The 26,070-nt window shown below is 39.8% G+C and overlaps 2 protein-coding genes across 3 annotated transcripts; one reads left to right on the forward strand and one right to left on the reverse strand.

Moving 5' to 3' along the window:
* Positions 1 to 1,220: 1,220 nt before the first annotated feature.
* On the forward strand, positions 1,221 to 14,814 carry akr1a1a (aldo-keto reductase family 1, member A1a (aldehyde reductase)). 2 transcript variants are annotated; one of them, XM_072664539.1, is made up of 9 exons: positions 1,221 to 1,251; positions 10,855 to 10,919; positions 11,195 to 11,314; positions 11,435 to 11,586; positions 11,911 to 12,106; positions 12,776 to 12,975; positions 13,462 to 13,534; positions 14,338 to 14,424; positions 14,541 to 14,814. In XM_072664539.1, the coding sequence occupies exons 1-9, from the start codon at positions 1,221 to 1,223 to the stop codon at positions 14,604 to 14,606; spliced, it is 990 nt and encodes a 329-aa protein (XP_072520640.1). In that variant the 3' UTR covers positions 14,607 to 14,814. The 2 variants fall into 2 exon arrangements, with proteins under 2 accessions (XP_072520640.1, XP_072520639.1); XM_072664538.1 differs by lacking the exon at positions 1,221 to 1,251 and having other exon boundaries at positions 10,836 to 10,919.
* A 392-nt stretch (positions 14,815 to 15,206) lies between these two features.
* Positions 15,207 to 25,842, reverse strand: vcp (valosin containing protein). The gene is made up of 17 exons (XM_072664536.1): positions 25,703 to 25,842; positions 24,105 to 24,216; positions 23,806 to 23,978; positions 23,204 to 23,346; positions 22,896 to 23,026; positions 21,869 to 22,000; positions 21,686 to 21,788; positions 21,452 to 21,585; positions 20,269 to 20,404; positions 18,958 to 19,070; positions 18,252 to 18,416; positions 17,996 to 18,118; positions 17,695 to 17,907; positions 17,008 to 17,316; positions 16,665 to 16,820; positions 15,917 to 16,071; positions 15,207 to 15,799 (listed from the first exon to the last, which is right to left on the reverse strand). The coding sequence occupies exons 1-17, from the start codon at positions 25,717 to 25,719 to the stop codon at positions 15,694 to 15,696; spliced, it is 2,421 nt and encodes an 806-aa protein (XP_072520637.1). The 5' UTR covers positions 25,720 to 25,842; the 3' UTR covers positions 15,207 to 15,693.
* Positions 25,843 to 26,070: the final 228 nt, after the last annotated feature.

Below are 26,070 nucleotides of genomic sequence, written 5' to 3' on the forward strand. Positions count from 1 at the left end.
GAACTTTTGGGTCATTTAGATTGATGGGCTAGTTCAACACTAACCATTTGATCCATTTATATGCGCAGACCCAACCCAGCAGTGTAAAGGTGCTTTGTTCTCAGTCACCAGACAATAAGGTGCTGTCATTTATTACAAGTCTTTAATGGCATGTTTACCACATTTGCTAATCACAGAATCTTTGAGTGCCTTAATATGGCTCAAACGAACAGTTCTTTTTTTCACTAGGTTTTTTAGAGTACTGTTACAACAGTTGACATAATCAGTAAGGACTGTAGTGTTTTCACCTCAACCAAGACCTATTATGGTACTGTATTCTCCACTGAATAAGCAGAAATGATTAGTGCAGGTTTAGCATGCTTCTGAAGGGCTGTCAACTTTGCAGATTAAAACGAAATAAAGAATAATGACTTCATGATCATTGGCCAAAGTCCGTTTTGAAAAAAAGAACTAGACTAAAATACTAAACAATATTTACAATTATTTCATTTTCTCTGCCTGATCAGGACTTTGTGGGCATTTTTTTTACCCTATTTTTTAAAGGGAATCTGTGAGAATTAGATTACTGATGTAAAGTTCAATCAGGAGTTTCTATAGGAACCGCTATGGTAAGTGTTAATGGCTAATGCAAGTAAGTATTGTTTAGTTCGGGAAACACTGTTATATTGTTATAACACTGAATTGTGGCCATGTGGCTATGATAGGTGATAAATTGTTATCGTTAAAGCAATGTTAGCATGTTATGGACTAGTCAACAGACTTTGTAGAAGGAACTTTTTTTTATTTACTTCCACACTCCAGACACAGCAGAAAGAGAAAATGAACAGATCAGCTCTATCATCGAACTGCTCTCCAAAGCCTAGTTTCACTTTTGTAAGGTAGGCAATACAGGCAGATTTTTTTTATTCACAACACACATTGAGGACAGGCAAGCAAGCGTACTCACTGGTTTATAATCCATTGGGTTGGGGCTCTAAAAAGAATCTGCTGACAAGAAGCTCTGCCCTTATTTCTGATTGGTTTGAGGGATCCAAAGAAGCAAAAATCAATCAGAATTACCAATATTTTTGTTTATTTGACATACAATACATGCAGACCCCTATAACTAAAAGCGTAAACAGATGAACCTAAATAAGTTGACAGCCTCTTTAAAAGCCCACATTCCCCCGTAGTACAAGGGGGCACATATTTCCAGTCTATAGTTCACTCTGTTTGTTTGTATGCAGATGTCCTATAAGAATAATTTTTCTGATCATGTACTGTAACTGGGAAAAAAACGTTGTTTTGTTGATTGCTTTTAGCTCTATTCGGACAGAATTCAATTTACTTGGGGTTCGGGGATAATTATCTTCTTCACAGGAGTTCCTCTGAGATTCTATTTCTAGATCAGCCATCTCTGTGGTTTCTCTCTCGTTCTTTGAGAAAATTGAACGCCGCATTACCTGCTGTTATTTCACTGAACTCAGTGGTGGTCTGATCTTTTTAGTCCTGCCCGGATACATAGCCTTGCGATTTTCCAGGCAGATGTCGCCTCACATTGGAAATCCAATCCGAAGAGGGCTTTAGACTATGTTTAGGAATTGCTTCAATATTCCTTTATCAGTGTAAATGTGTTTTATAGAGGCTCTTTAAAATAGCCCAGAGTTTTATTTAAAGTATATCCTCTACGTGGACTGTATCAGACAATCATGTATCTTCTGTCATGTTGGGAGATTTGAGTCCACATATAGCAGTGTATATAGTCAACCTATAGCAGTGAAATTTTAACTTCATCAGGTTTCATTTTAGCCATATATATATATATATATGTATATATATATATATATATGTATATATATATATATATATATATATATATATATATATATATATATATATATATATATATAAGCTTGTCTGAAACCTGTCTGAGCACTTTTTGAGTGTCCATTTCAGAAAACTGTGAAGTCGAAAGATGAGGGTTATGGTAGGTTTTAAACATGTATTGCTTACACTGTTAAAAGCACATAGGTGTGGTTAAACTAAATACAGTGGCATGCAAAGGTTTCAGCAGCCCTAATCAATTTTTTTGTTACTGTGAATTTTTACGTGAGTAGTTAAAGATGAAACTTTATTTTCAACAGCAATATTAGTATGTTATTTTTATTAAAAGAAAAGTAAATAAGCAAATGTTTGCTTCCCCCCCTCTCAATATAACGTATGCAACGTTTGGACTACTGTACTTTGTAATACAGGCTGGGCAGATTTGACTACAAGTACAAACTCCTGAGGACTGGAAGTCATTCTGCAATTGGAACAGCAGCATGGTGCAAAATGCATTCTGGGATATTTGGCTGTCCCTAGATCACACCACAGCAAGAAAACATTAGGGCATTTAAACTGTACATGGCTAGATGCTGACTTTTGATTGGAACAGTACTTGCGACTGATGACGTTTCACAAGTCCACAAGAACAGACGCAAGAACGCAGACTGAGAATCGGCTTTAACCTTACAGACACTTCTTAGACTTGGCTCTTAATTAGCTCTTTAGGGTTCTAGCTTGTTCACAGACATAGTTAGGAAAAGCCAGGTGAAGCAAATTTCAAAACTCCTCAAACTAACCGCCTGAAAAGACCTTTAGGAAGATTTAGCAGACCCTGAAGTAGTAAAGCACTGTTCAACTGTGCAGCAAAACCACAAATATAACCTTTATGCAGAAGATATGTCCTGTGTCCTCGCCATAACATTCAGCATCAGAAGTTGTTTTAAAGGCTGATAAATTTTGGCAACTTTTTGGACACAAAGAACATAAGCATGTTTTGAGAAACACGTGCAGAAATGATCACCTCTCCAATTGTTAATCTTGTGAGTGGAGGACAGTGCATATGCGATGCAGAATCCAAGAATCTTACCAAAATTTACCAGAAACAGAAATATTGACCAGGGGTGTCCAAAATGTTGCATGCCACTCTTCTAGTGTTTGTTTGCACAAGAAGTAATGGAGAAAGACGTTCCTACTTCAGTTTTAGTACGACTGTTGATGCATTTTATGAATTTAGATGTGCAAACTGTATATTCATTAGCTACAGCTTTCTCGATTTGATTTGAAAAGACAAAGATTTATACACATTTGTACCCTTCACAACGGATTTATGGAGTATCGTCTTTTTTGCTATATTGACTGCATTTGAGTGATCGTTTTTTCTATGGACAATCAAGCTTGAGCCCACACTTCCAGACTTATCAGATTTTCTCTAATACAAACAGGATTTGCCCACAGCACATGTAATATCTGACATGTGTCCGCACAGTTGGACCTGTCCAAACCAGAGATAGAACGCAAAGCGCGTTTGTCACCCCAGACGATTGCCTTGTCCGAGTTTACCTGTAGGAGTTTCGTGCAAGGATGTCTGTTTATTTTATTGACGTTTTTCACGTTATTTGTGTTTCGCAATATAATGTGATCATTTGGGACACTGGACCTTCTGACACTTGTTTTTGGTTCCTGCGTCCCAGATCAAACATTCAAGTTTTTGGATCACCTTTTTTGTAGTATCAGCTTTGAACTCATGTATTGAAGTAAATCCAGCCTTGTAACTGGGTTCAAAATGTGTGGAATTTGCTAAGCAAGTGACATTCAGTAGAGAGGAAACAGTGTCAGTTCACTGTGATTTCGGTGTTGAGGCCTTTTGGACTAGTGCTTTGGCGGGGCTAAAGCTTGTTCTGAATGTGTTGTTTTTTCTTTTTTTTAATTTTAGTAGTTATGACTCTTTTTGGTGTTAAGGAAATTGTTTTACAAAGACAGAAAATAAACCAAATACCTTGACTAAATGGGCTTTTGTGTGGTGGATTTCTTGTGTAAACCTTTTTGAGATACATAAAATGAAATTAGATAACTTTGGGACCAGAGTGCTTGCATTGTTGCGTTGTGTGATACCTTGACATATCCAGTTAACCACAGAACCCATTCAAAAGGGGAATACATCCTTCACCTCCTTCTGCCACCCCAGATAGTACAGGGTTGAGGTCAAGTAGGTATACCAGCAAAAATAAAAACAGACCCTAAGATCAAGAGGACAGTAAAACAGATATGGTAGACTACTGAATGTGACACATGAGAACACGGTAGATAAGAACTTACGAAGGTATGAACATAAGGCAGTGTCGCAACTCCCAGAAATACATTAGGAGCTCATGCAAGGTTTGGCTGTCACGAAACACATTAAATATGAAATACATCTATGAAGAAATGTGTCAACAGACGGTTCATTAAATCAGGTCTTTACTACAATGCTATCTATGTCTACTAGGGATTTGGAAACACAGTGTATGACTGGTGAATATGATGTACACCCTTTGGCCTTAGGATAAACTATTCAGAATCCCTTTTTTGTTTGTAACACATAAATTGTTTCAATATTCGATATGTTTGAGAAATGGCAAGAATAACCAATGCCTGTGAACTGTTCTTTTAATGAAACAAACAAATATATATGTTTTTTGAATGATGTTAAGGTAAAATTGTATGGTACAATATGTATTATTTTACATATATGTAGTGCTATCCAACAGTGCACATTGTTTAAACAGTAAAATCTCAGCAATAAGTGTTTTCTTGCCCATAAAACACAATATAACAATATAATAAGTGCAAATAAACACCAATACATTAGACAAAAGTCCAAATATGCTGTTGGTCAAGGGTATGATTAATATGTTGGTACTGTACATATCATTGCTGCCACACATTACCCTCTCCAGAATCTCCAAAACAGCAACGTTACTAAATGTTCGGGACTGTCAGTGGAAGCTAGTGTAAAGAAAAAATGACTAAAAATGAGTTATTTATCATAAACAACTGCCAGAGTTTAAGATGTCAAGATTTTAAAATATGAAACCGCAATTATAGTGTAACCGCATCAGAAATTTTAAACAAATTAGTCTGAATGTAACAGAACAAATGGCCTGAAAAGGTACTGTGAATACAGGCCAAATGTTAACAATGTTTTGCAAAGTACATTATAATCAGATGGATTTTTTTCCTTTTGTGTATACTAACTGATTTGTTGATCTGTAGCGGTTCGGTACATTCTCAAATTGCATCAGCAGAACATGCACACAACTATGTTCCTTTTTTTAAGTTACAGCAGTATCTGTTAGCTCGTTAGTAACATGAGTCCTAAAGAAAGCATTAGTGCTCAATTGTGACAATTAAAGCCACAAGCAAATGCAGAATCATTAGTATGATGTTAAGACCAATAGTGTGGTAATATAAAAAAAAGACACAGCAACTACTTTGTGGCAGCAGATTACCAGGGCTTGTCTAAAACTAAAACTGCTCTTCTTTTTTTCAGTTTGGTTATGGACTGGAACATTGCATGGAAAGGTTTTACAGGCTTTTGATGTAGGCCTGTTCCATGATAACATTGTGAAATGATGTTGCATGTAACATTGATCATGCTAAGAATTTGTGTAATTTCAGCGTGCAAAGGCTAGACATTTTAGGCATGTCTTATTCTGATTATGATCATGAAGTTATGGCCGTTTACAAAGTAATGATGTGTAATATGTATTTTGCCACTGAGTTGAGTTCTATGGGAGTTGAAGGAAGTTTTCTGTAAATAAGTTTAGAACTACCAAGAAATTCTCCAGATTTTTAGTGTGTCCTCAGACCAACATAGCACTTTCTCAGCACGGCAGAACCAACTCCAAGACAAACAGTCAGCTTTCTAGATCTCTGTTCATTTTCTCTAGAGCAATCATCACTTTTTTTTAACACAGCAAATATGGGAAATATGAGAAAACGTCATGATTATGGCAACTCAGGCAGCCTAAAAAAGGAGCCTGTTCCCGAAACATGCTTAATGGGACTTTTAGGAATGTGAGCATAGTATGCATGATGTCATGCCTTCCATTTGGACGCTGCAGTAGGAGTGGTAATGGAGAATTTCACTGTGATCACACGGTGTGTGAGAAAACACAACTTCTACGAGAACCTAATCTCGGATTCGGAGATAACAACACGCTCAGAGGCCATTGCACAAACCTTGTGTACTCTTGCAGCAATAACTCGTCACAATAACAGGAGGGCTGCGGGCTCATGTCTTTGACAGTGAATCAGCTTCGCTCTGGGCTGAGTCCATTTCCTAAAGGCCAGACCACTGTGACTGCCAAGTTCCAGAAGGTTCTCTCTGCTTGCTGCTGATACCCTGTAGAAAAAAAAGCTGTGTGCTAGAAACCACTGGTAAACCTGCTGACAGCTGAGGTTAAACTGCAATGGCAGCTCACAATATTACAATACTGGGGGTTTTGGGGTGGAGGGTGAAGCTTTATTGCTGTATGTTGGTATATGTGGTTCGATTGAGCAACTCGACTTGTGTAAATGAAATCTTGTTCTACTGCAGTTTGAAATCTGAGGTGCTCTACTCTCCTTGTGCTCATGGACTAACTTTAGAAAGTTAGGTCAGAGTCTTGAGTGCCATCTTGTGACAAAAAATCATGGCAGTCTTGTTCCAGTACAGGTTAAAAGAACAGTGAGGTTTGACATTAGTTTGTTGTGTGCTCATTTATTTGAGATGTAATATACAAAAATTCTGAAAGTGAATGGTAATTAGCAGTAATGAAAATATCGATGATCACAATTAGGATTGGGCAGTATTCACTTAAAAAAAAAAAAAAACACCCAAAAGTATTACAGCAGTATTCGGTATTACCAGGGACGGCTGTCTGTGGCCTCTTTATCACCTTAACCTGCCCTGTTTTAAAAACTGAAAAATGATCAAATACAAAGTTCAGTTTGCTCACAAGGTGGACAAAGAGGATAAGTGCAATTTTATATGTCATTCAGAAAGTGTTAAATCATCACAACAAACGGAACGTGAATCTGTAGAGAGAAGCTGATTAGCATTAGCTCAGTTAGCAGGATAACAGTCTGCTTACCACAGGACAAACTCAAGTCTGGCTGATAGAAAAACCCACATTACACGTTCAGAGGAGAACGACTGCCGCTGAAAGGACAGAAAGCTGAAATTAAAGTATTTTTACTCCATTTACTCCATACTCCATTTGCTTGAACCAGCGACAAGGTCATGGGCACCCAAGACTCATTGATGAGATCCATCGAGGTCTTGTTGCACAACTTACAGGACAGCTTCAGAGGTCAATAGAAACAGAATGGTTCAGGACCTATTTGAACATTGTCAAATTAGACTGTTTAACTGAAGTTTCTACCTTACTGACATTTGAAGGTAGGTTTTCAGCAGCACATGTGCATATCCATACATTATGTATAGTCTACATACATACATGCATACATATCAATGTAATAATTGTACATTACAGTATTTCTACACCACTGATATAAACATGACTGTGCTGTTATTAAGAGGTGAAATCTTTTGACAGGCATGTAAACTCAAACTGTGCACTAGAATATTCCAGCAGGGTGTTTTTCCCCATGAGGGATGACTAAGACAGCAAGCTTGCCTGACCACATAAGGGAAGTCAAGTGGGCCTTGTGCAGAACACACTGTCATGTCACAGCACTTGCAGCAGTTATGAAATGCATATTTGTTTGGCAGGCGAGACCTGGAGAGCTGTAAGAGCTAGACCTGAGTGCAGGCATTGCTCTGTTGTGCTATGCATTATTATGTTGCCATGCAGGATTATGTCACCAAAATGAATAGGTGACATAGCAGGGCCAACTATTTTTCAGTTCAGCCCACATATTTCTGTGAAATTTAGGTCAGGACTCTGAGATGGCCAGTACATTCATCTTGTTGCCCATTTTGTCGCAACTCTAGGGAAATGCTTGGTAACATTGTCCTGCTGGAAGACTCGTCCAGATGGAGAAGTGTGATTCGTCACTCCAGAGAACATGTCTCCACTGCTCCACAGTCCAGTGGTGGCGTGCTTTATACCACTGCATCTGACGCTTTGCATTGAGCTTGGTGTTGTACGGCTTTGATGCAGCTGCTTGGCCATGGAAACCCATTCCATGAAGCTATCTACGCACAGTTCTTGAGCCACATAAAGTTTGAAGGTACTACGCTGGACCTCACTAAACCCCTGAGGGCGACCCATTCTTTCACAAATGTTTGTAAAAGCAGTCTGCATGCCTAGGTGCTTGGTTTTATGTACCTGTGGCCATGGAATTGATTGGAACACCTAAATTGAATGATTTGGATGAGTGAGTAAACACTTTTGGACAATATAGTGTATATAGTGTCAGGCCCTCGTTATCGCGCCCTCCCCTGGTGCAATCCCAGGCCGCCACCCACAGGCCCATATGACTTCTGCCTCACTTCCTGTTCATTACAGTTCATTATTGTTCACTGGTGTTCGTTTGTTGTTCATGAGTTGCACCTGGGACTGGGAGCATTTAAGGAGCTCCATGATGGCTACTCCTTGCTGTGAATTGAATCTCCTTAACTCTCTGTGATTCATCACATGTTGGTGGCATGTTCAGGTTGGCAAGTGATTCGTTCTTAGTCAAGATATATCATAGTCTGATTTGAGAGGCAAGCGTGTTATGTTCGCTTCCTGCTCATGCTCCTAGGCGACCCCGGCTCAAGGCAGTCACAACATACTCATACTCAACATAGATAACATACCTTGTTATCTAGTCAGGCAGCTGGCTCTCCAGCTACCCCTGTGTGTTCACAGAGCGCCGCTCTGGATCTAGGTTCTGGTTACCCCTGTATCCCAAGCTAGGCTTGTGGCGTTCCGTTGTCCCCCTCCTTAGTTTACCTTCTACTTATATCCCACTCATCACCTGTTGCCCCTGCTCCTCCCTGATCTTGTTTATCACTTTCTGTTTTGTTCCTCATTCTGGCTCTTAGTTGCTACACTTTGCTTTTATAGCACCTTGTTTAATAATCTGTTGAGTTCATTAAACTATCTTGCTTTGTTCCATCTCTGTGAGTGTTCATCCCTTCTTGTCTGTGAACTTCAGTTTTGTCTTCTGTAAGTGAGAACTTGCAGTAAGAGACTCTTTTTTTCTTTGCCTTAAGAAGCTTATGGGTTGCTTTCTCTGCATGTTCTGGGCCATTATTGTGTACTATTTTATTTTTGCAGCATTTTACTAAATATTCACTAAAATATAGCTGTATACACTTCAGAATTCATCCTGCCGCTTCTCTCAGCAGTCACTTCAGTCAGAAACATCAGTGACCCAGTTCCATCGGCAGCCATACATGCCTATCCCATAACACCGCCTCCACCATGTCTGACAGATGATGTGGTACACCTCCGATCAAAAACTTTTCTCTCTATACTCAAATTAATCTTGGTTTTATCTTTAACTCTAAAGGCATTGCAGATGATTTGCATCAATATATTAAAGTGATATAAAGTTTACTTTGAGGTAATGCATTATTTTAAAGAATGTATTACTTTAAAGACTCTGCTCTCTTATAGACCAAACATGCACTGTGCTTGTTGAAGTTTGGAAGTTTTCCCTATTGTATCTGTTTTACTGATCACCCACTGCAGGCCTGTTGTAATAGTATTTCAGTGAATTCACATTGAATTTATCATGATTCATGATTCATTCAGGAAATTTTAGCATCAATTGTCAGACAAATTTTCGATTTTCGTCTTGGTGGTACTAGTGTTTTTAGATAGATATGTGTAAAACAAAATACACACATATATATAAATATACATACATGATCTTAAACAAAATACTTCTGTTTAGGTTCATTTTAATGATTGACATTTACACTTTGAAATACTGTTCAGTTGTTTGAAAGTTACAGAAAAGATTGCCCAGTCTCTCTCCTGTCATATAATGTAGCTGTTCTGTTACCCTTTGGGTAATGGGTAAACGAGGACTTTGACCTCTGTCCCAGTGCTTTGTCTGTTAAACAGTATCATTTTGAACAGGAGACAACCTAGAAGGTAGGCAACATTATGATATACAATATGTGGAGTATATATCAATACAAAATATAGCAGGAGATCTTTAATCTAAGAAAATAAGCTTGTGTTCTCTAAAAATACACTACTCGCTAATGTCTACAGGGATTCACAAGTGGTGGTCTGTAGCCATATCTTTGGAATGTGATTAGCTGTAGCATGAAATTCGATCCTGCTTGCAAAGTCAGGGGGAAAATGACCCACATCAGCAATATGAAGGCAGTGTGAAAATATGTTCTACATATGAAGAAAGTGAGCCAGCAGCTTTTGTGTCCATATACTAATATGAATGGCTATACTCCCATACCAGTGCTTAAGTGTATGTGTATTAAATGTGTATTGAATCTATATTATCTATTTTTTCCCAACTTATTTATCTATAACATCTTTGCTGTGTTGATGAACACATTTGAGATCACATGTTTAAATGCTGAACAGTCATGGTAATATCATAAGGTTTAAAAGGTTTTTAAAGAACGATCTACAAGTGGCAAAACTGTTTAACCATACAATAGAACCAAGCTTGAGGGCAGAGTGTTAAGCCATCACTTCGGGACTTGCAGGTTGGCTTTCAATGGCAGGTGTTAAATTTAATTCTCACTGTAATGAATTAAACGTACAGGCATCCCCTTTTTTTTGCGGTTCATATACTGAGTCAATGAATCATAATGAAAAGTTGTAGACACAGTGTTAAACAGTTTTGTCACTGTCAATATGTACCCACTGACTTGTGTAGACATCCTATGCCATTCACATTGACATAAATTTACCCAGTCAACACTATTAGGTGTTAAATATCCAAATAGAGCTTTCTCAAATTGCAAACAAGCACTATGTTTGTACGGATGTTTGTTTCAAGGTGTCTAATTTTTTAACAGCAGAACATAAGGCAAAGCACCACACCAACCCTCCAAAAAAAATAAATAAAAAGGGATCATGGCATTAACCACCATACCACTCAGTAATGGTCAGCACATGCCGGTGGTGGGTCTGGGAACGTGGAAGAGTACACCAGGGCAGGTGTGTATGTGATTGTGTAGTCTCATTGTCACAAGACTGCCAGAAGTTACAGATTTACATATTAACAGAGTAACCGGATCTTCAGATCTTGTCACAAATTCTGCATACCCCTGAAACCGCTGAATTAGTGGCAATATCTGAGCTCATCTGAGCACATCTATTTTAGTAGAAGTTTAGCATCCACTAAACCACTACTGATTATAGGTTTAATCATCCACATACAACTGCAGTACCCGTTTATCTGTTAATTATTATGAATGGATACTTTGTTTTAGGTGAAACAGGCTGTGCTGGCTGCACTGGACTGTGGCTACAGGCACATTGATTGTGCTGCGGCCTATAGTAATGAGCATGAGGTCGGCCATGCCATAGCTGAACGGGTGGGGCCTGGAAAGGTAACCAGCTGCCGTCAGTGAAGTGCATTCCATGGTTTGAGGTCTATTTTAAATGTTTATACCAACCATCCAAAGAGCATAGCATACACATAATTTCATTTGATCATTTATCCTCTCCAGCCACTGAGACGAGAAGATGTATTTGTGACCTCCAAGTTGTGGAACACCAAGCATCACCCTGAAGATGTGGAAGCAGCTTGTAGGAAGACGTTGTCTGATCTCGGGCTTAACTACCTGGACCTGTATCTCATGCACTGGCCAATGGCATTTGAGTAAGCTTTTAACATATTCACATCCACTGAACCTAAAATCAATTTCCTTTTTGATTCCAGGGTTGCACCCCAATTACATAATACCACACTAAACAGTCTGTGTGTGTGTGTGTGTATATGTATGTGTATATATATATATATATATATACACACACATTATATTCCTCTAAGCTCTATTATGGCTCATTCATTCCTCCACCCAACTACAGACGTTTTTTTCCTTGAAGGCTGCTATTGTATCACTGCAAAAAGCTGTGAGCTACATGTTTATGCTTATGTCTTACTGTGCTATACACTACCTTGCCCGCACTCTCACACTTTCAGGAGGGGAGCTGAGTTAATGCCCAGGAGAGCTGACGGCACTGTTCGGTATGCAGATACCCATTACAGGGACACATGGTCAGCAATGGAGAAACTGGTGGACCAGGGTCTGGTGAAATCTCTCGGCCTGTCTAATTTTAACGCCAGACAGATTGATGACATTATCAGCTTTGCAAAGCGCAAACCCGTGGTCAACCAGGTATCATTAACACAATCTGTTCATGAATTGACAGGTTTAGTTTGTGTGCTAGAGCAGAGAAACAGTCAAACTGTGCTGGGCTCCAGCATCCACCCCTGGTTTAGTGCATTTCAGTGGTAATTGTTCACTAGCCTTGATTGATTAATGCAAGGTTGTCTGGGTTTTAGCCATATTCATTTTGATGTAAATGAAGTTACCGCAGTTTCATTCATTACTTTCAGACAGGATGCACCTGCAAATCATCTACACCAAGCACGGGTTCTACATCTCAATACGCAAATGAACTGACTTCACCGATTTCACAGGCTTCTTTTGTTGTTCTATATCTAAATAAACACAATATATACACCAAGCAGCCAAAATATTAAGCTGAATAACATTGATTATCTTGCCCCTGTCCCCTGTCATAGGGGTGAGATACACATATTAGGCAGCAAGTGGTCAGTTCTTGGAGTTGAAGGGCTAGTGTAAGGATCAAGAGCTCAGGGCACCTACAAAATGGTAGGTCTGATGGGATGTTCTGCAAACTGCTCTCTCTGAGCATTTAAGGCAAATCCTAATAATCCTAAAGAACTTAAGCTCAGGTCCACTTGGGGTTGCTTTAACCTCAAGCAACTATCACCTTCTGCCCATTCAAAATCAGTAATGATTTGTGTCCTACTTTCCGAGGTGGAGTGCCATCCATACCTAACGCAGTCTCAGCTGCTGTTTCACTGTCAGAGTCGAGGGCTGGTCCTGACAGCCTACAGTCCGTTGGGTTCTCCCGACCGACCCTGGGCTTCTCCTGGCGAACCGCCGCTGCTGGGCGACCCAAGACTGGTGGGCATAGCGGATCGCTACAAGAAGACACCGGCTCAGGTTCTCATCAGGTAATAAGGAGAGTTGCACCTTGAGGCCTGAGGAATGTAAATATAGCGAGGGACAACTGTTACATAACAGTTTGAGGGTTTTGGAATGGGCTCATTTCACAGCTGTTTTGGTTAAGCAAGATTTTCATTTTTCAGTGATTTTATTTTCAGTGGGTTTTGCGAAGGTTCACGATATGTCAGTTCTATGTAGATAGATAGATTGATCCTGTAAATTTAGCATGTACTCAACTCTCATTATTCAATTTTCTCAAGATAAATACTGAATGTTAAAAGACTAGTCAGCCAGTAATTTTTGTAAAAAGAAAATAAAAATGTTTGTAGTCTGGCAATGTACATATGGGCCATCTTTTATCAGAAATAAAATATAAAGTATAATAAAAAAACAATTTGTCTTCAGCAATCTCCAATATAAAGTATCTTCCATATAGTGGTTGCTGTTTCACAGCAAGGCAGCATCATATTAATGAGGAATGTCATGTTATCTAGATGGCACGTTCAAAGAGGACTCACGTGCGTCCCTAAAAGTGTCACTCCATCCAGGATTAAGCAGAACATTGAGGTAAGCAGTTTTGAGGATAGTCTGAGAGATATGTTATAGTAGTAATTAATAATAAGAATAATCATTCTAAAACATCAACAATTATGATAATATGGCTTAACATGGCTTCTGAAATTGTGGGTGTACTGGCTCTCATAATGCCATTCCTGTTTTGCTGTCATTCCGCCCCCTGGTGGTCATTGACAGTATTTCACTGCCGTTGCTTCTCTTTTTCTCTCTGGCCTGCAGTGGTTAAGGGCTGTACATGTACAGGCTTTTTAATGTGTAGATATAGAAAATAAATACATACAGATCTGTATTAAATACGTCAACGTCTGGAACATTGTTTTGTAGACCTACGTATGCACATCAAAGGCCTTCTATAGAACCAGGACTACTTCAAGAACCATGAACGCTTAAATCGTTCTTCAAATACAAGAAAAAAAAAAGTTTGTAGACGGTAGTTATATATAGAACTCTATTTGCTTAGTGTAGTGTATCCTTTTTCTGACATTCAGTGATGTTTCTGTGGTAACTGTGCTATATACCGTAGTATAAATGGAACATGCATGATTTTCTTAACATTTTCTAAACATGACAAACCAGGGCAGGAGTTCCCACAAACTGGGAAAATCTAGCTACAGTCTGAAAGCTAGAGAATAAAGATCTTAATTGGGTGTCTGCATTGTCAAGGTCAAGACCACCTGCAAGCACACCTAATGCAAGGTTGAGTTGGTGTGTTTGAGCAGGGAAACCTGGTCTAGGGTAAAGATATATTAGCAGAGGTCATCCATTAAATGTATATCTACATTCCTTCCCCTCAGGTGTTTGATTTTAAATTATCCGATGAAGACATGAAGCAAATTGAGGCTTTTGACAGGAAGGAGAGACTCATCATTCCAACTATAGAGGTGAGAGTTTTGTACCGTTTCAAAGCCAAAGGAACATTTAAGCACTAAAAAAAATCAAATAAATAAAAAAAAAAGTCTGGGCACAAAATGTATCAGCAATAATGTTCCCTCCACAGAAGGATGGACAGAAGGTCTGGCGTGATGCCAGCCATCCTCATTTTCCTTTTCATGACGCGTACTGATTACGACTGCTCGGAGACACCAGTCTACTGGAAATGCTACTCTGCAACAGCAGGACTCCATTTCAAAGGATTTTCCGCTTACTTTAATCATCTAATTTTAGACATGGTCAGATTTGTCATTGTTAAAACTCCTGTGGAAGCTGCACTGTTTAAAGGCTGGAGCATTAGGCATGACACGTACAGCAGAACAGTATGGATCAGGGAACTAATAGGGGAATGAAATAGTCACGGTGGCCTGATTTACAAGAGATGTGATTTAAAAGATTAATATTTAGCCTGAATAAAAAGTAAATAAATGAAAATTTTACTTTGTCCAAGAGTGACAGAAAATCCTTTTTGGCCAGTCTATTTTTGAACAGCTATGCAGATTCTAGCTGTTGGATTTTTAAAGAAAGAGGTTTACAGACTTTGACTTAAATGAATCACCCCAAAATCATATCCTCAGGACATATAGGGGGAGGAAACATAAGTGCATTTACCCACTCTGCCCTGTGGATGGCACCACTACATTATTCACCATTACCTCCCCAAGCCCACTGTCCATTGTTCAAGTGTGCTGAAAATCCATACAAATAAAATTCTAGTATAGACCATTAGAAGTTGGGCCCATTTTGTGAACTTTATTTTAACATTTTTTCAAACTTGTAATACATTATATGCTACATTCATAAAAAATGAACTCATTAGCAATTCTTTTTTTTTTTTATTATTTTTTCTTCCTTTCAACAGGCTAGCATTAAATCCCGTCACTAAAGCTGCTTGTAGAGGTCGTGAAAAGTTAAGAATGAAGCCACTCTACCGTGTATTTATTGACTTAAATGCACCCCCACCCACATTACGTTAAGATCAAGGTTCTGCAATAATCATCCTTTCACAAACCGGAGCAAAATACAAGCAGCTACATGCTTTTCTCCAACAACTGGGGGGTGGGTGAGGAGAGGAGAAAAAAAGAGGATAATAATAAAAAAACCAAAACAAAAAGAAAAACATCAAAGAAGCACAGAGTCCTAAAAATGTGGAATTATCAGTTGGTTTTCTGTTTTGTACATGGTGGCCTGTGTTGAATAAATCAGCCATGTGGTCACATTTATCCGTAAAGGTCATCATCGTTGTCCTCATTGAAGACGTTCCCTCCGCTGCCGCCAGCAGAGCCCTGGCTTGGTCCACTTCCTCCCTGGTTACTGGAGGGAAATCTAGAAGAGGTAGTTTTGCAATTAGCAAGCATCCAAAGAAAATGTGTTAAAGTATTTCGGCTAAACCCTTCTTAAATCAGTAAGCCACTTGACTGAATTTCTGAGCAAACTCTTTACCTGAAGCTGCCAAAGCCTCTGCTTTGCTGCAGGGTCTGTGCAAACATCTCGTATTTGCGGATGTCGTTGTCGCTGACAGAGCGGCGAGCAAAGCGCATGGCTTCTTCAAAGTGGTCCTTTCTGATCTCAGGCACAGGGTCATCTTCCTCCACCTCCTGAAAACAGAAGAAAGCCGTTTCAATCTCCTGTGTCTTGAGCTTGAAGTCCAGCCAGACTGATAATTACATTTAAACCAATTCATTAATACCCTTGCGTCTACATAATCAACTGATATAACTACATAATCAAACAAAGCAACAGTTTGTCAGAAATGTTTTCAGTGATTCTGGACCAGTCACAAACTAACACATTGACACGTCGTTCACGAAGAAAAAAAAAAAAAAAAAAAAAAAAAAAGCTGCGTATAGTAGCGGCAAGTTGTTCACCGATTTCTCTCATCTATTTGCCCCATTGAATCTCATAACTGAGGGTAGACTCCGCCTTAAGAAAGAGGAATTGCACCTCAAGAAACATTTATCCATCTACTATAAACTACTCATTGGGAACTTCGTGGTATCTTGTCTGAACAAGCCTATACTGTTAAATACAAATCAAAAACATCCTTTTTTTTTTTTTGCTTTTAATCAACACAAGCGCCTGCAAGTAAAAGGTCACATGGCTGAAACAAATGAAAGTACTGCAAATACTTCACTACTTGGAACTTCACCAAAGACTTCCAACTTAAAAAAATAAATAAATAAATACCCACCATTGCGGAGGGGTTGGTCTGCCTCTCACGTTCCCTTCTGATCTCGTTCTCAATGGATTCACGAATAGCCAACTTACAGGCCCTCTGGCAAATCTCTGTCAAGTCAGCACCAGAGAAGCCATTGGTCATCTTGGCCAGGAAGTCCAGGTCCACATCCTTGGATGACAGAAAGCATGGTTAAGGCAGAAATAATAATAATAATAATAAATTTTTGGACCTAAGCAAGGAACTTGGCTGGTCAACTATAAGCTACAACAGCTAGTGATAAAAATATTTCCAGAGCAGTTGCTTTCATTCATTCACTACTTTTAGACAAATGGACCCTAACTGAGGAAACAGTTACCTTAGAGATAGGAGACTTCCTGAGGTTGGCCTTGAGAATAGCCATGCGTGATTTCTCATCAGGCAGTGGGATATAGATGAGCTGGTCCAAACGACCAGGCCTGAGGATGGCAGGGTCAATGATGTCTGGTCTGTTTGTGGCTCCGATGATGAAGACGTTCTTCTTGCTGGACATGCCGTCCATTTCTGTCAAGATCTGATTGATTACACGGTCTGCGGCTCCACCACCATCGCCCACACTTCCACCACGGGCCTTAGCAATGGAGTCCAACTCGTCAAAGAAGAGAACACAGGGAGCAGCTTGACGGGCCTGTAGAAGAACAAATTAAATCAGCCATGTCCATTTCACCAGGTCATACAGTATACATGTACAACTAATGTATAAAGACTTCAATCACTCATAGAACCTTAACCTCAGTCTTGAAGTGTCACAGCATAACAAAGTTAAGCCATTTTTGTACTATTCAGTTAGGGCTGGTTTTCCAGGAGGGGCATAAGCCTAGTCATAGACTAAATTTGACTTTCAAAGAAGGATCATCATTCAGAATGCTCTGTAGTCCAGGGCTCAGCTTAATCCCCGTCTAGAAAACCATCCCATTGGTTTCCCAGGACAGAGACAGAGAGCGCTCCTGACATAAGTACACCTCATTACTCCTACAATATGAACGTTAAGGTACATTTTTCTTACCTTATCAAAGATCTCGCGGACATTGGCCTCAGACTCTCCAAACCACATAGTCAGAAGTTCAGGGCCTTTGATGGAAATGAAGTTAGCCTGGCACTCATTGGCAATAGCCTTAGCCAAGAGTGTTTTACCACAACCAGGTGGTCCATAGAACAACACACCCTTGGATGGGGTCATGCCAAACTTCAAGAATTTGTCTGGGTGTTCCACAGGGTACTGCGAGGAAGAAGCAAGAGGAGGGGACATCAGGACATGGACATCTAGAAAACCAAGGACCCGACCTAATAGAGGACTAGCTGGTTACCTGCACAAGCTCCTGAAGTTCTCTCTTGACATCATCAAGACCTCCAATGTCCTCCCAGGTGATGTTGGGCACCTCGACCACAGTCTCACGAAGAGCAGATGGGTTGCTTTGGCTCAGCGCCCACTGAGAACCAACACAAGACAATTAGAAATAAAGCCTCTCCAACTTCCTTCTTCTAGGTTCTTGTAGTGCTTGCCTGCATTTTTTACAGTATCAAACAGCAAGCATTTCGAAATTTAAAAGTGAAACTTCATACCCTGAAGTCATCCATGGTGACAGCCAGAGAATTCATGACCTCTGCATCGATTGTCTCATCCTCCAAATCAATGAGGTCCATCTTCTTGCGGATGGCCTGCAGCGCAGCTTCTGAGCACAGGGCTGCAAGATCAGCACCCACGTGGCCATGGGTCTCATTGGCAACCTGAAAGCCAAAAACATCAGTGAGTTGTTGTGAAAGTTTAAACCACATCACAAACAACCCTCTAAAATACATCTACCCCAACAGGTCTCTTAAAATTGAGTCTTACATAGTAAAGCATTAATTACTAAAGTATGTTTTTTTCCGTCTGACACAATGGTGGAAAATGGGTCCTTTATTATCAGTCCTGAGTGACATGCTTGATCCACTAATATTTCCTAAGAAAGCAGCCCAAGATGTTCGGTGCTATATAAGTCTTAGCCAACAGCAGCAGGTTCATGATACTTGCACACTGCTCCGTAAACATCTAGAATAAAATTCAACCAAAAAGACTGAAAATGTTTTATACTCCTCAGTAAGTAAGTAATATAGTGTAAATAACAAAACATGCTCCAAGCCATCTTAAAACATTCCAAGCCATGTGAGGAAGCCATCTTTCTGCCCTCTGCCAACGTCTGAACCTGTTCATCCAGAAATCTTGCCATGCATTCTACAGAATTAACGTAGCAGTGTTCATCAGAGCAGAATATAGGCGCGAACACACCTGCTCTAGGTCCACATCATCAGCCAGCTTCATGTTCTTGGTGTGGATCTGCAGAATCTCCAGTCGCCCTGTAGCATCAGGAATGCCAATGTCCACCTCTCTGTCAAAGCGTCCTGCAAGATGAAGGCAATAAACAATAAGCAAAATGTGGTGGTCCTGAAAATTGATAATATACAATATTTTACTGACCATTGCACACTTCCATACATTTCAGGCTAAGTGCATAGGAACAAAAGCAAGTAAACTAATAGTCCCAAGCTGTTGTGTATAACAATCCTCTACTCCTTGTTTTAATAATTTAAGCAGTAGTTTGGCAAATAATCAAATTAACATGATTAAACACTTCAGATGTAGTGGACCAGACAAGATGTTTCATATCTGACGTTTGCCATGTACAGCTTTATTGAATATGAAAAAGCCTACTCGCCTCATTGTTGACTGGTCCACAAGGCTACATAAAGAACTACATAAATACAATACATGAAAATCCAAAAGCAGCAGGACTGACATGTTTCCAGTCACACATCTTCGTTTGGCCATCTTAAGAGCAGATTTGTTCAAAAACACTGGTATCAATACTTTCTACTTTGAACAGGCAATTGTGCACAGTGTTCTCAGCTACATTGCCTTGTCAGTGCTGTGAAGATCTACATTTGTTTTGAGACATTTTAATGGAGATGAGAATGACGAACAAATCCAGTGACTGTCAGACGGGTTAGCCCAAAAACTCTCACTATAAACTAAAGTCTTAATGATGTTCCAACACAACACACATTCATACTGCGCTATTAGGGCTCATCTTACACTCATGGAAGTTTGCAGCATGGTGCGGCTGCTGTAAACTAAGACTTATATCCCATGTTTCTGAACGGCAACACCAACAACATTGACCATGACAGTAATATTTCTATAAGCCCTTGTGAAATAAACAGAGGATCCTTATTTGCTTTATGAAAAGCAAACAGTGAGTGTAACTAAAAAGCTATCCTATTTCCTTTTGTGTGCAAGGTGACACTGTGTAGTAGCTTTTTTCAGAACCCTTTTATGGAAACAATCCTTTGCTTTCTCCTACAGACGCTTCTGTTTTTAACTCCTCGCTCAGTCAACTCGATTTTGTACTTTGTTTGGAAAATATGCAAGTACAAGTTCTATATAATATGAAAATACAAAATAAGTTTTCTGATATTAGGCAGCCCAATAATAGGCTTGGTAAATACACAGTCATCCTTCAACCCTAGTTTAACCTCTCTACCACACACTAATTATAGGACACAAAATAAATGTGCTTTAAGACTAATACAGCCAACTCACCAAATCGCCTGAGAGCTGGGTCGATGCTGTTGGGTCTATTGGTGGCCGCCATGACAATGACATGGGCTCTCTGCTTCAGGCCGTCCATCAGGGTGAGCAGCTGAGACACAATGCGCCTCTCTACCTCACCATGAGTCTGAGGAGGATGAAACGGATCAGCTTACAGCACCACAGAAACTCATTACATGACAATTAGAGCTGCAACAAACCACTATTATGTCAGTAAAATAATCTAGCGATTTTCTTTTTCAAGAATAATCAATTATTCTGATTAAGACTCGCTCTGAAGATTGGAGTGAAAAATTATATTTGGCAGATATCTGCCTCTGGTAGAGTGCAACATTAATTTAAAGAGCCTTTCCGTGTCACTTAACTTTCTGCAATCTGACTACTGCACATGTGCAAATTCCGATGACGCTGAAGATATATTTCACATGTAGTCATCAGCTTAAATGAGGTTGTTTCATGCATTTACTAACTAATAATGAAGACAAAATCTTGTTCAGAAATTCACTGTTTTAGTGAAAGTTCCTGCTAATATAGAATATAAACCAAAACATTTGTCTCAATTTAAAACCACATCTATGGGCTAAATACAAAAGTAACAGCAATAAAATACAACAGAAAATCAATACATTTTTCTATCTTTTTTCAGCTAAGCACAAAAAGAAAAATAAGGGAGAAATGTGAGACTGTTATTTTAGCTTTCAGTCCAAAAGCATTGTGTGTTACTGCAATGTGTGTACGTTATCCTTTTTTGAGACATGGTCTGATTGGAGACACAATATCATAGATCCTCCTCCGTTCAAGGCATGACCAGCAAGCTGATTGTCTCTTTTTGTTGAAGGGTGGGACTTCCATAATCCATAATGACATGTTGAGCGTTGTGAGAACTCCCATTCAAATTTATCCTAATGACCAGTCTCCTCAATTATAATTTATCTGCACTGACCTATTTAAATATTTGCTGCCTTATGGCTCTGTAAACAGTTTAATCCAACCGCTTAGTTCATGCGATTTCACTGCAGCTCTGCGTCCAAATTAAGGGGATTGGTTATTATGGCTACCGTTTGCTAGTTTTCGCAAGGAACATGCGCAACTATTAAATTAGTAGCCAACATTCGGTCTTCAAATTAAAATAAAATAAACAAATCCCTGCAAAAAGAGGTGACTTATTTCTCACCTTCTCTCTCTTGGGTGCAATAGCATCCAGTTCATCAATAAAGATGATGGCAGGAGCGTTCTTCTCAGCTTCTTCAAAGGCTTTACGCAAGTTGCTCTCAGACTCTCCAGCCAGTTTACTCATGATTTCAGGACCTGTGGAATTGTGAACAAGTATATTTAGAAATTGATTTCAAAAGCACCTCATTTCATAAAGAAAGTAATCTACTGCTTAATTCATTACTTTCTGCCTTACCATTAATTAGAAAAAAGAAGGCTCCAGTTTCATTTGCAACAGCACGAGCAATGAGAGTTTTTCCAGTTCCAGGGGGTCCATACAACAGAATGCCACGGGGAGGCTGGACAGTAAATCACACTATTAACACCTATTAACAAATCTGTAACTTCATGCTTAATGTGGAAAATGCACCACTCTTACCTTCACACCAATGGCCTTAAAGAGAGCAGGGTGCCTGAGAGGGAGCTCCACCATCTCTTTGATCTGGGCAAGCTGCTTCCTGACACCTCCAATGTCATCATAACCCACCTCGTTGAGAGATTCCTCCTCATCCTATTAATAGGAATAACACTAGTTTAGGGTTGTGCAAGCAACGGTCATTGCAAAATCTGCTTCTACAACACTTACAGCAGCTGCAATACGATAGGGAATCCTTAAGCATTTTATTCAAGGCTATCATCCTAAACAACCACAGGTATTTCTGTAGGAGCCTGGATGAAAGCATCCACATTATCCAAGTAACCAGTTTTGTTTAAATAAACAAATAAATTACATATATAATGCAGGCCAATCTTTAATCACATAAATTACAGAATCTAACCATATATAACAGCAGCATTAGAAAATCAAAAGCACATTTATTGTGCATGTGGGGACTAACAGCACAGGTACTCAACGGGTGCTCTCAGTACATACTCCAATTAGCATCTCTGCTGTGATTCAAAAGAGTTGTGGCACCATAACAATAAGATTCTGAGGACACCAATCAGAAATGTCTTCATCAAAACGAGCATCTAAAAGTAGGCCGGCACCTTTAAACTATCCTTTGGGTACCTAATCCACAATTACTCAGGTCAAAGGTTTACATTTCAAACACCATGTTATTTAATACCACTACTAAAGACATGCAACACCATTTGTGATATCAAATACAGGGCTGAAGGTTACGTCTCAGTCATTAGATCACATTTTATATAAATACACTAAAAATACTCACACATAACCTTTCTTAAAAATAAGAAATGAATAAACCTATAAGCCAACCACTTGACCTCCCTGCAGAATTACTTGTAAAGTAATACTCAGGGGAACGTGGTTAAGGTGACTCAAGAGAAAGAATAGGGAAAGGACCCACAATACCAAAGTATGTCCAGAGAAGTACACAAATGTAAACAAGTACAGTTACTTAGTCAGTTGTTTGTTATATGTAAAGTGATTCTGCACATACCTCACGCTTTATAGGTTCGCCTTCACAGTGAATGACAGTGTCCGGAGCCACTATACAGTAAGGGCTGGGGTCAGTCTCCACCACCTTAAACTCCACAGCACGCATGCCTCCTCTCACCAGGAAGATATCACCTGTGGGGAAAGGTCAGCAGCGTCATACTCCCTCAAGAAACAGTTACTAGCCAGCCTTACAGGAGTCAAACAAAGCTAGATTTTATTACAAGTAAAGGGACAGCCATTTCCTGAAAGGTAACCAGGTCAAATGATACATTTTAAGCAATAGAGTTAAACACGTTGGGGAAAGTTTACCTTTACGGATTGGCCTATAGGCCTCAAGGAAATATGGCTTGAGGTACACCTCAAATAAATTGCCAGTGATCCCTTCCACTGTGTCATCAATTGGTAGAACATGGATACGTTTCCCATATTTCACATCTGGGCATGGCTGAATGCTGCAAAATAAAGCGAATTTGAAGAGTTTAAATACAAAGCGGTGTTGTATTCAGCACACAATCTAGCCGACTAGTACGTGTTGTAGTGCTGGGTGAAAACAACTTGACAGATGCCAGAAAAATATTGTGAATAGTTTAAGGCAAAGTAAAAGCAGGGAGTGGTGGTGGCAAATTTAAAAGTGCTATAAACATGCTATTAAAACTACAAACCTAATACAAAACAAATGTATAAAACATTTAAATAAAACGAATGATTTGACTGAATAAGCATTTATATTATTCGATTTCACACACCACATTAAACCCTACTAGCCAGGATTCAGAAAAAGTGATCAGCATTTCGAGCAAAGTGTTTCTATACTTAGAGAAGCATGAGGTCATTTATTACAAAGGCCATTATCTATTTATTTATTTTTTTTAAATAGGCCATCAGAGCACAAACAAAAGGCGGAGTTTTACCTGATGACATCTCCGAGGCGCACCCTAAGGTTGTTGCGGACCACCCTGTTCATGCGCACCTTCTCATCAGAGCAGGTGTCGTCAGACAGTACGATGCAGACGGTTTCCCTCCTCTTCTTGCCTTTCAGCAGCACAGTGTCTCCCCTGAAAAGCTGAAGCTCATCCATCTTGGCCTGCAAGTCACACAGAACACATGACAAGGTAGACAAACACCCACAAATATAATAGTAATAATAATAATAATAATAATAATAATATTAACAACAAATATCCAAGGTTTAATAAGATCAAGGGCATACCTGAGAGAGCGAGACCACGCTGTTGTCTTCATTGATGGACTCATCAACGATCAACCTGTTGGGTCTGTTCTTTTGCTTCAGAATGGCAGTAGAAAGATCATCATTTTTGGATCTGTGTAGGGGAAAAAGTGACCAAATAAATCATTCAGACTTGGCAGCAAAGCGTGAGAGGAAATAACTTTTCAGTGAAGCCGAAAGCGAAAGGTAACTTTGAATAACTGCTCTGCCACAGGATCATCATTCTTCAGAATGAGCAAATCCTGCGTGAAAGCACAGCTGTGTTATCTAACCTGTGTGGCTCTAACGTTAGCCTCTAGAGCTTTCTACAAAAGACGGTGAAGTCCTGAACGACTGGCGTAGCTCGCCCATATCGGTACGGACAAAAATATATATGCGCTATATATATATTAATAAATTAATAATAAAGCGTGCAGGGCCTCCTCTTACACTCGGTGCCTTAATATCACCGTAAGGCAGTTTCGCAGGTTTCGAGAGGCCAACAACTGCGTTAGTAAGCTAGCCAGCCAGCCAGCTAAAGCTAGCGCAACACTGTCAACATGAATAGCAGGGGTGGTAATATCAGGTAGCTAGCTGTACAGAATTAGCTGGCTAACTTCCTTTAGTGCGTAATTTAATGTTCCCAGTGAAGCTCTACAAACCCGTCTTTGTTTTTGCCTCAGTCATTTGTTTTGAATTCCGCCGGCCGATAACTACTAACTATTGAATCCCAGCCGCAAATCACGTTAACTAGCTGGATGAGCATACACAGTTGTCAAACCCCCGAATGACACAGCAAATGCTTCGACATTGAGCTAGCTAGATAGCTAGCATGGCTAGCTTGAGCAGCTAGCTAACACAACAGGCTAGCAAGTAGTACAACAAGAGTCCGAAATTTGCTCAGGTTGTAGAAACCCAATCAAATAGAGACTGAAATGAAGCGCGTTTAAAATGCAATACGATAAAAAACATAACTGTAAAAGCAATTTGCTTAGCTAGCTAGGTATACGCTGTAAGACGCTGCCAGTTAGCTAGTAGCTAGCACTAGTTAGCTAGCGAGCTAACCCAGTCGTCGGTGTGTTGGACATTATGAGCAGTGGCTAGCGAGTGTTAGCTAGCTAATAGAGAAAATCCGGTTAAACGAATAAAACTTTATTCAGCTAAACTGGATAAAGTGACTGATCTTTTGCCGATATATAGCAGGAAAGTTTGGACGTGGCCGGACAATGACTCCGCGGTTATAAACACGCTTGATGCCGGTAGGCCAAAACCAGAGAATGACTCAGTGCGGTCTGTTAGCTGGAAGCAACCAACGGAGCAGCTAACGAGCTAGCTAGCTAAATATCCATTAAACGAATAACGGACGTTTCAGATCGGTGGCCTCTTTTACAGATGAAAGAGAAGACAAGTACGGACAAGAAACCCATGCGCTATTCGTGCAGACAGTGGTAGAGGCCCGATTGTATGCAAATTCGGTATTTTCGTCAATACAGACGGAGGGAGAGCGACCTGACCGAAAGCTAACCTACAGTCGACAGTCGCTTGTGAGTAAATACGCAATAACGTCCACGAACATAAACAGCTGTTTAAGCTCTACTTACTCTCCACCCGAAGCCATGTTGCTCCCCCCGTGAAACGATATAAATAATATGTGTAAGAGTAGCTTTCTTGACCGACTGACTCCAACCTTCCCGATAGCACTTTTCCTCCGCACTGAGTTTCAAAACGGCAGCTTAGCTCGCTAACATCTTCTGCGCAGCCCCGATTCGCCCGCCCACCGACCGCTGCGCCAATCAGATGCAGCAACGGAGGCCTTAGCGTGCCACTTTAACCAATCAGAGGCCACACAACACATTATTTGGCCAAGTCAGAGTCCTTGATGAAGAAACAGGGCTCTGGTAAGTCCCTGTTCAAAGCTGAAGATTACCAGGGCTTCTCTTAGGGTCAGCTTTTAGGATGTTAGAATGCC

The sequence above is a fragment of the Salminus brasiliensis genome, chromosome 20 (assembly GCF_030463535.1).
Source record: "Salminus brasiliensis chromosome 20, fSalBra1.hap2, whole genome shotgun sequence".
NCBI classification, from domain to species: Eukaryota; Metazoa; Chordata; class Actinopteri; order Characiformes; family Bryconidae; genus Salminus; species Salminus brasiliensis.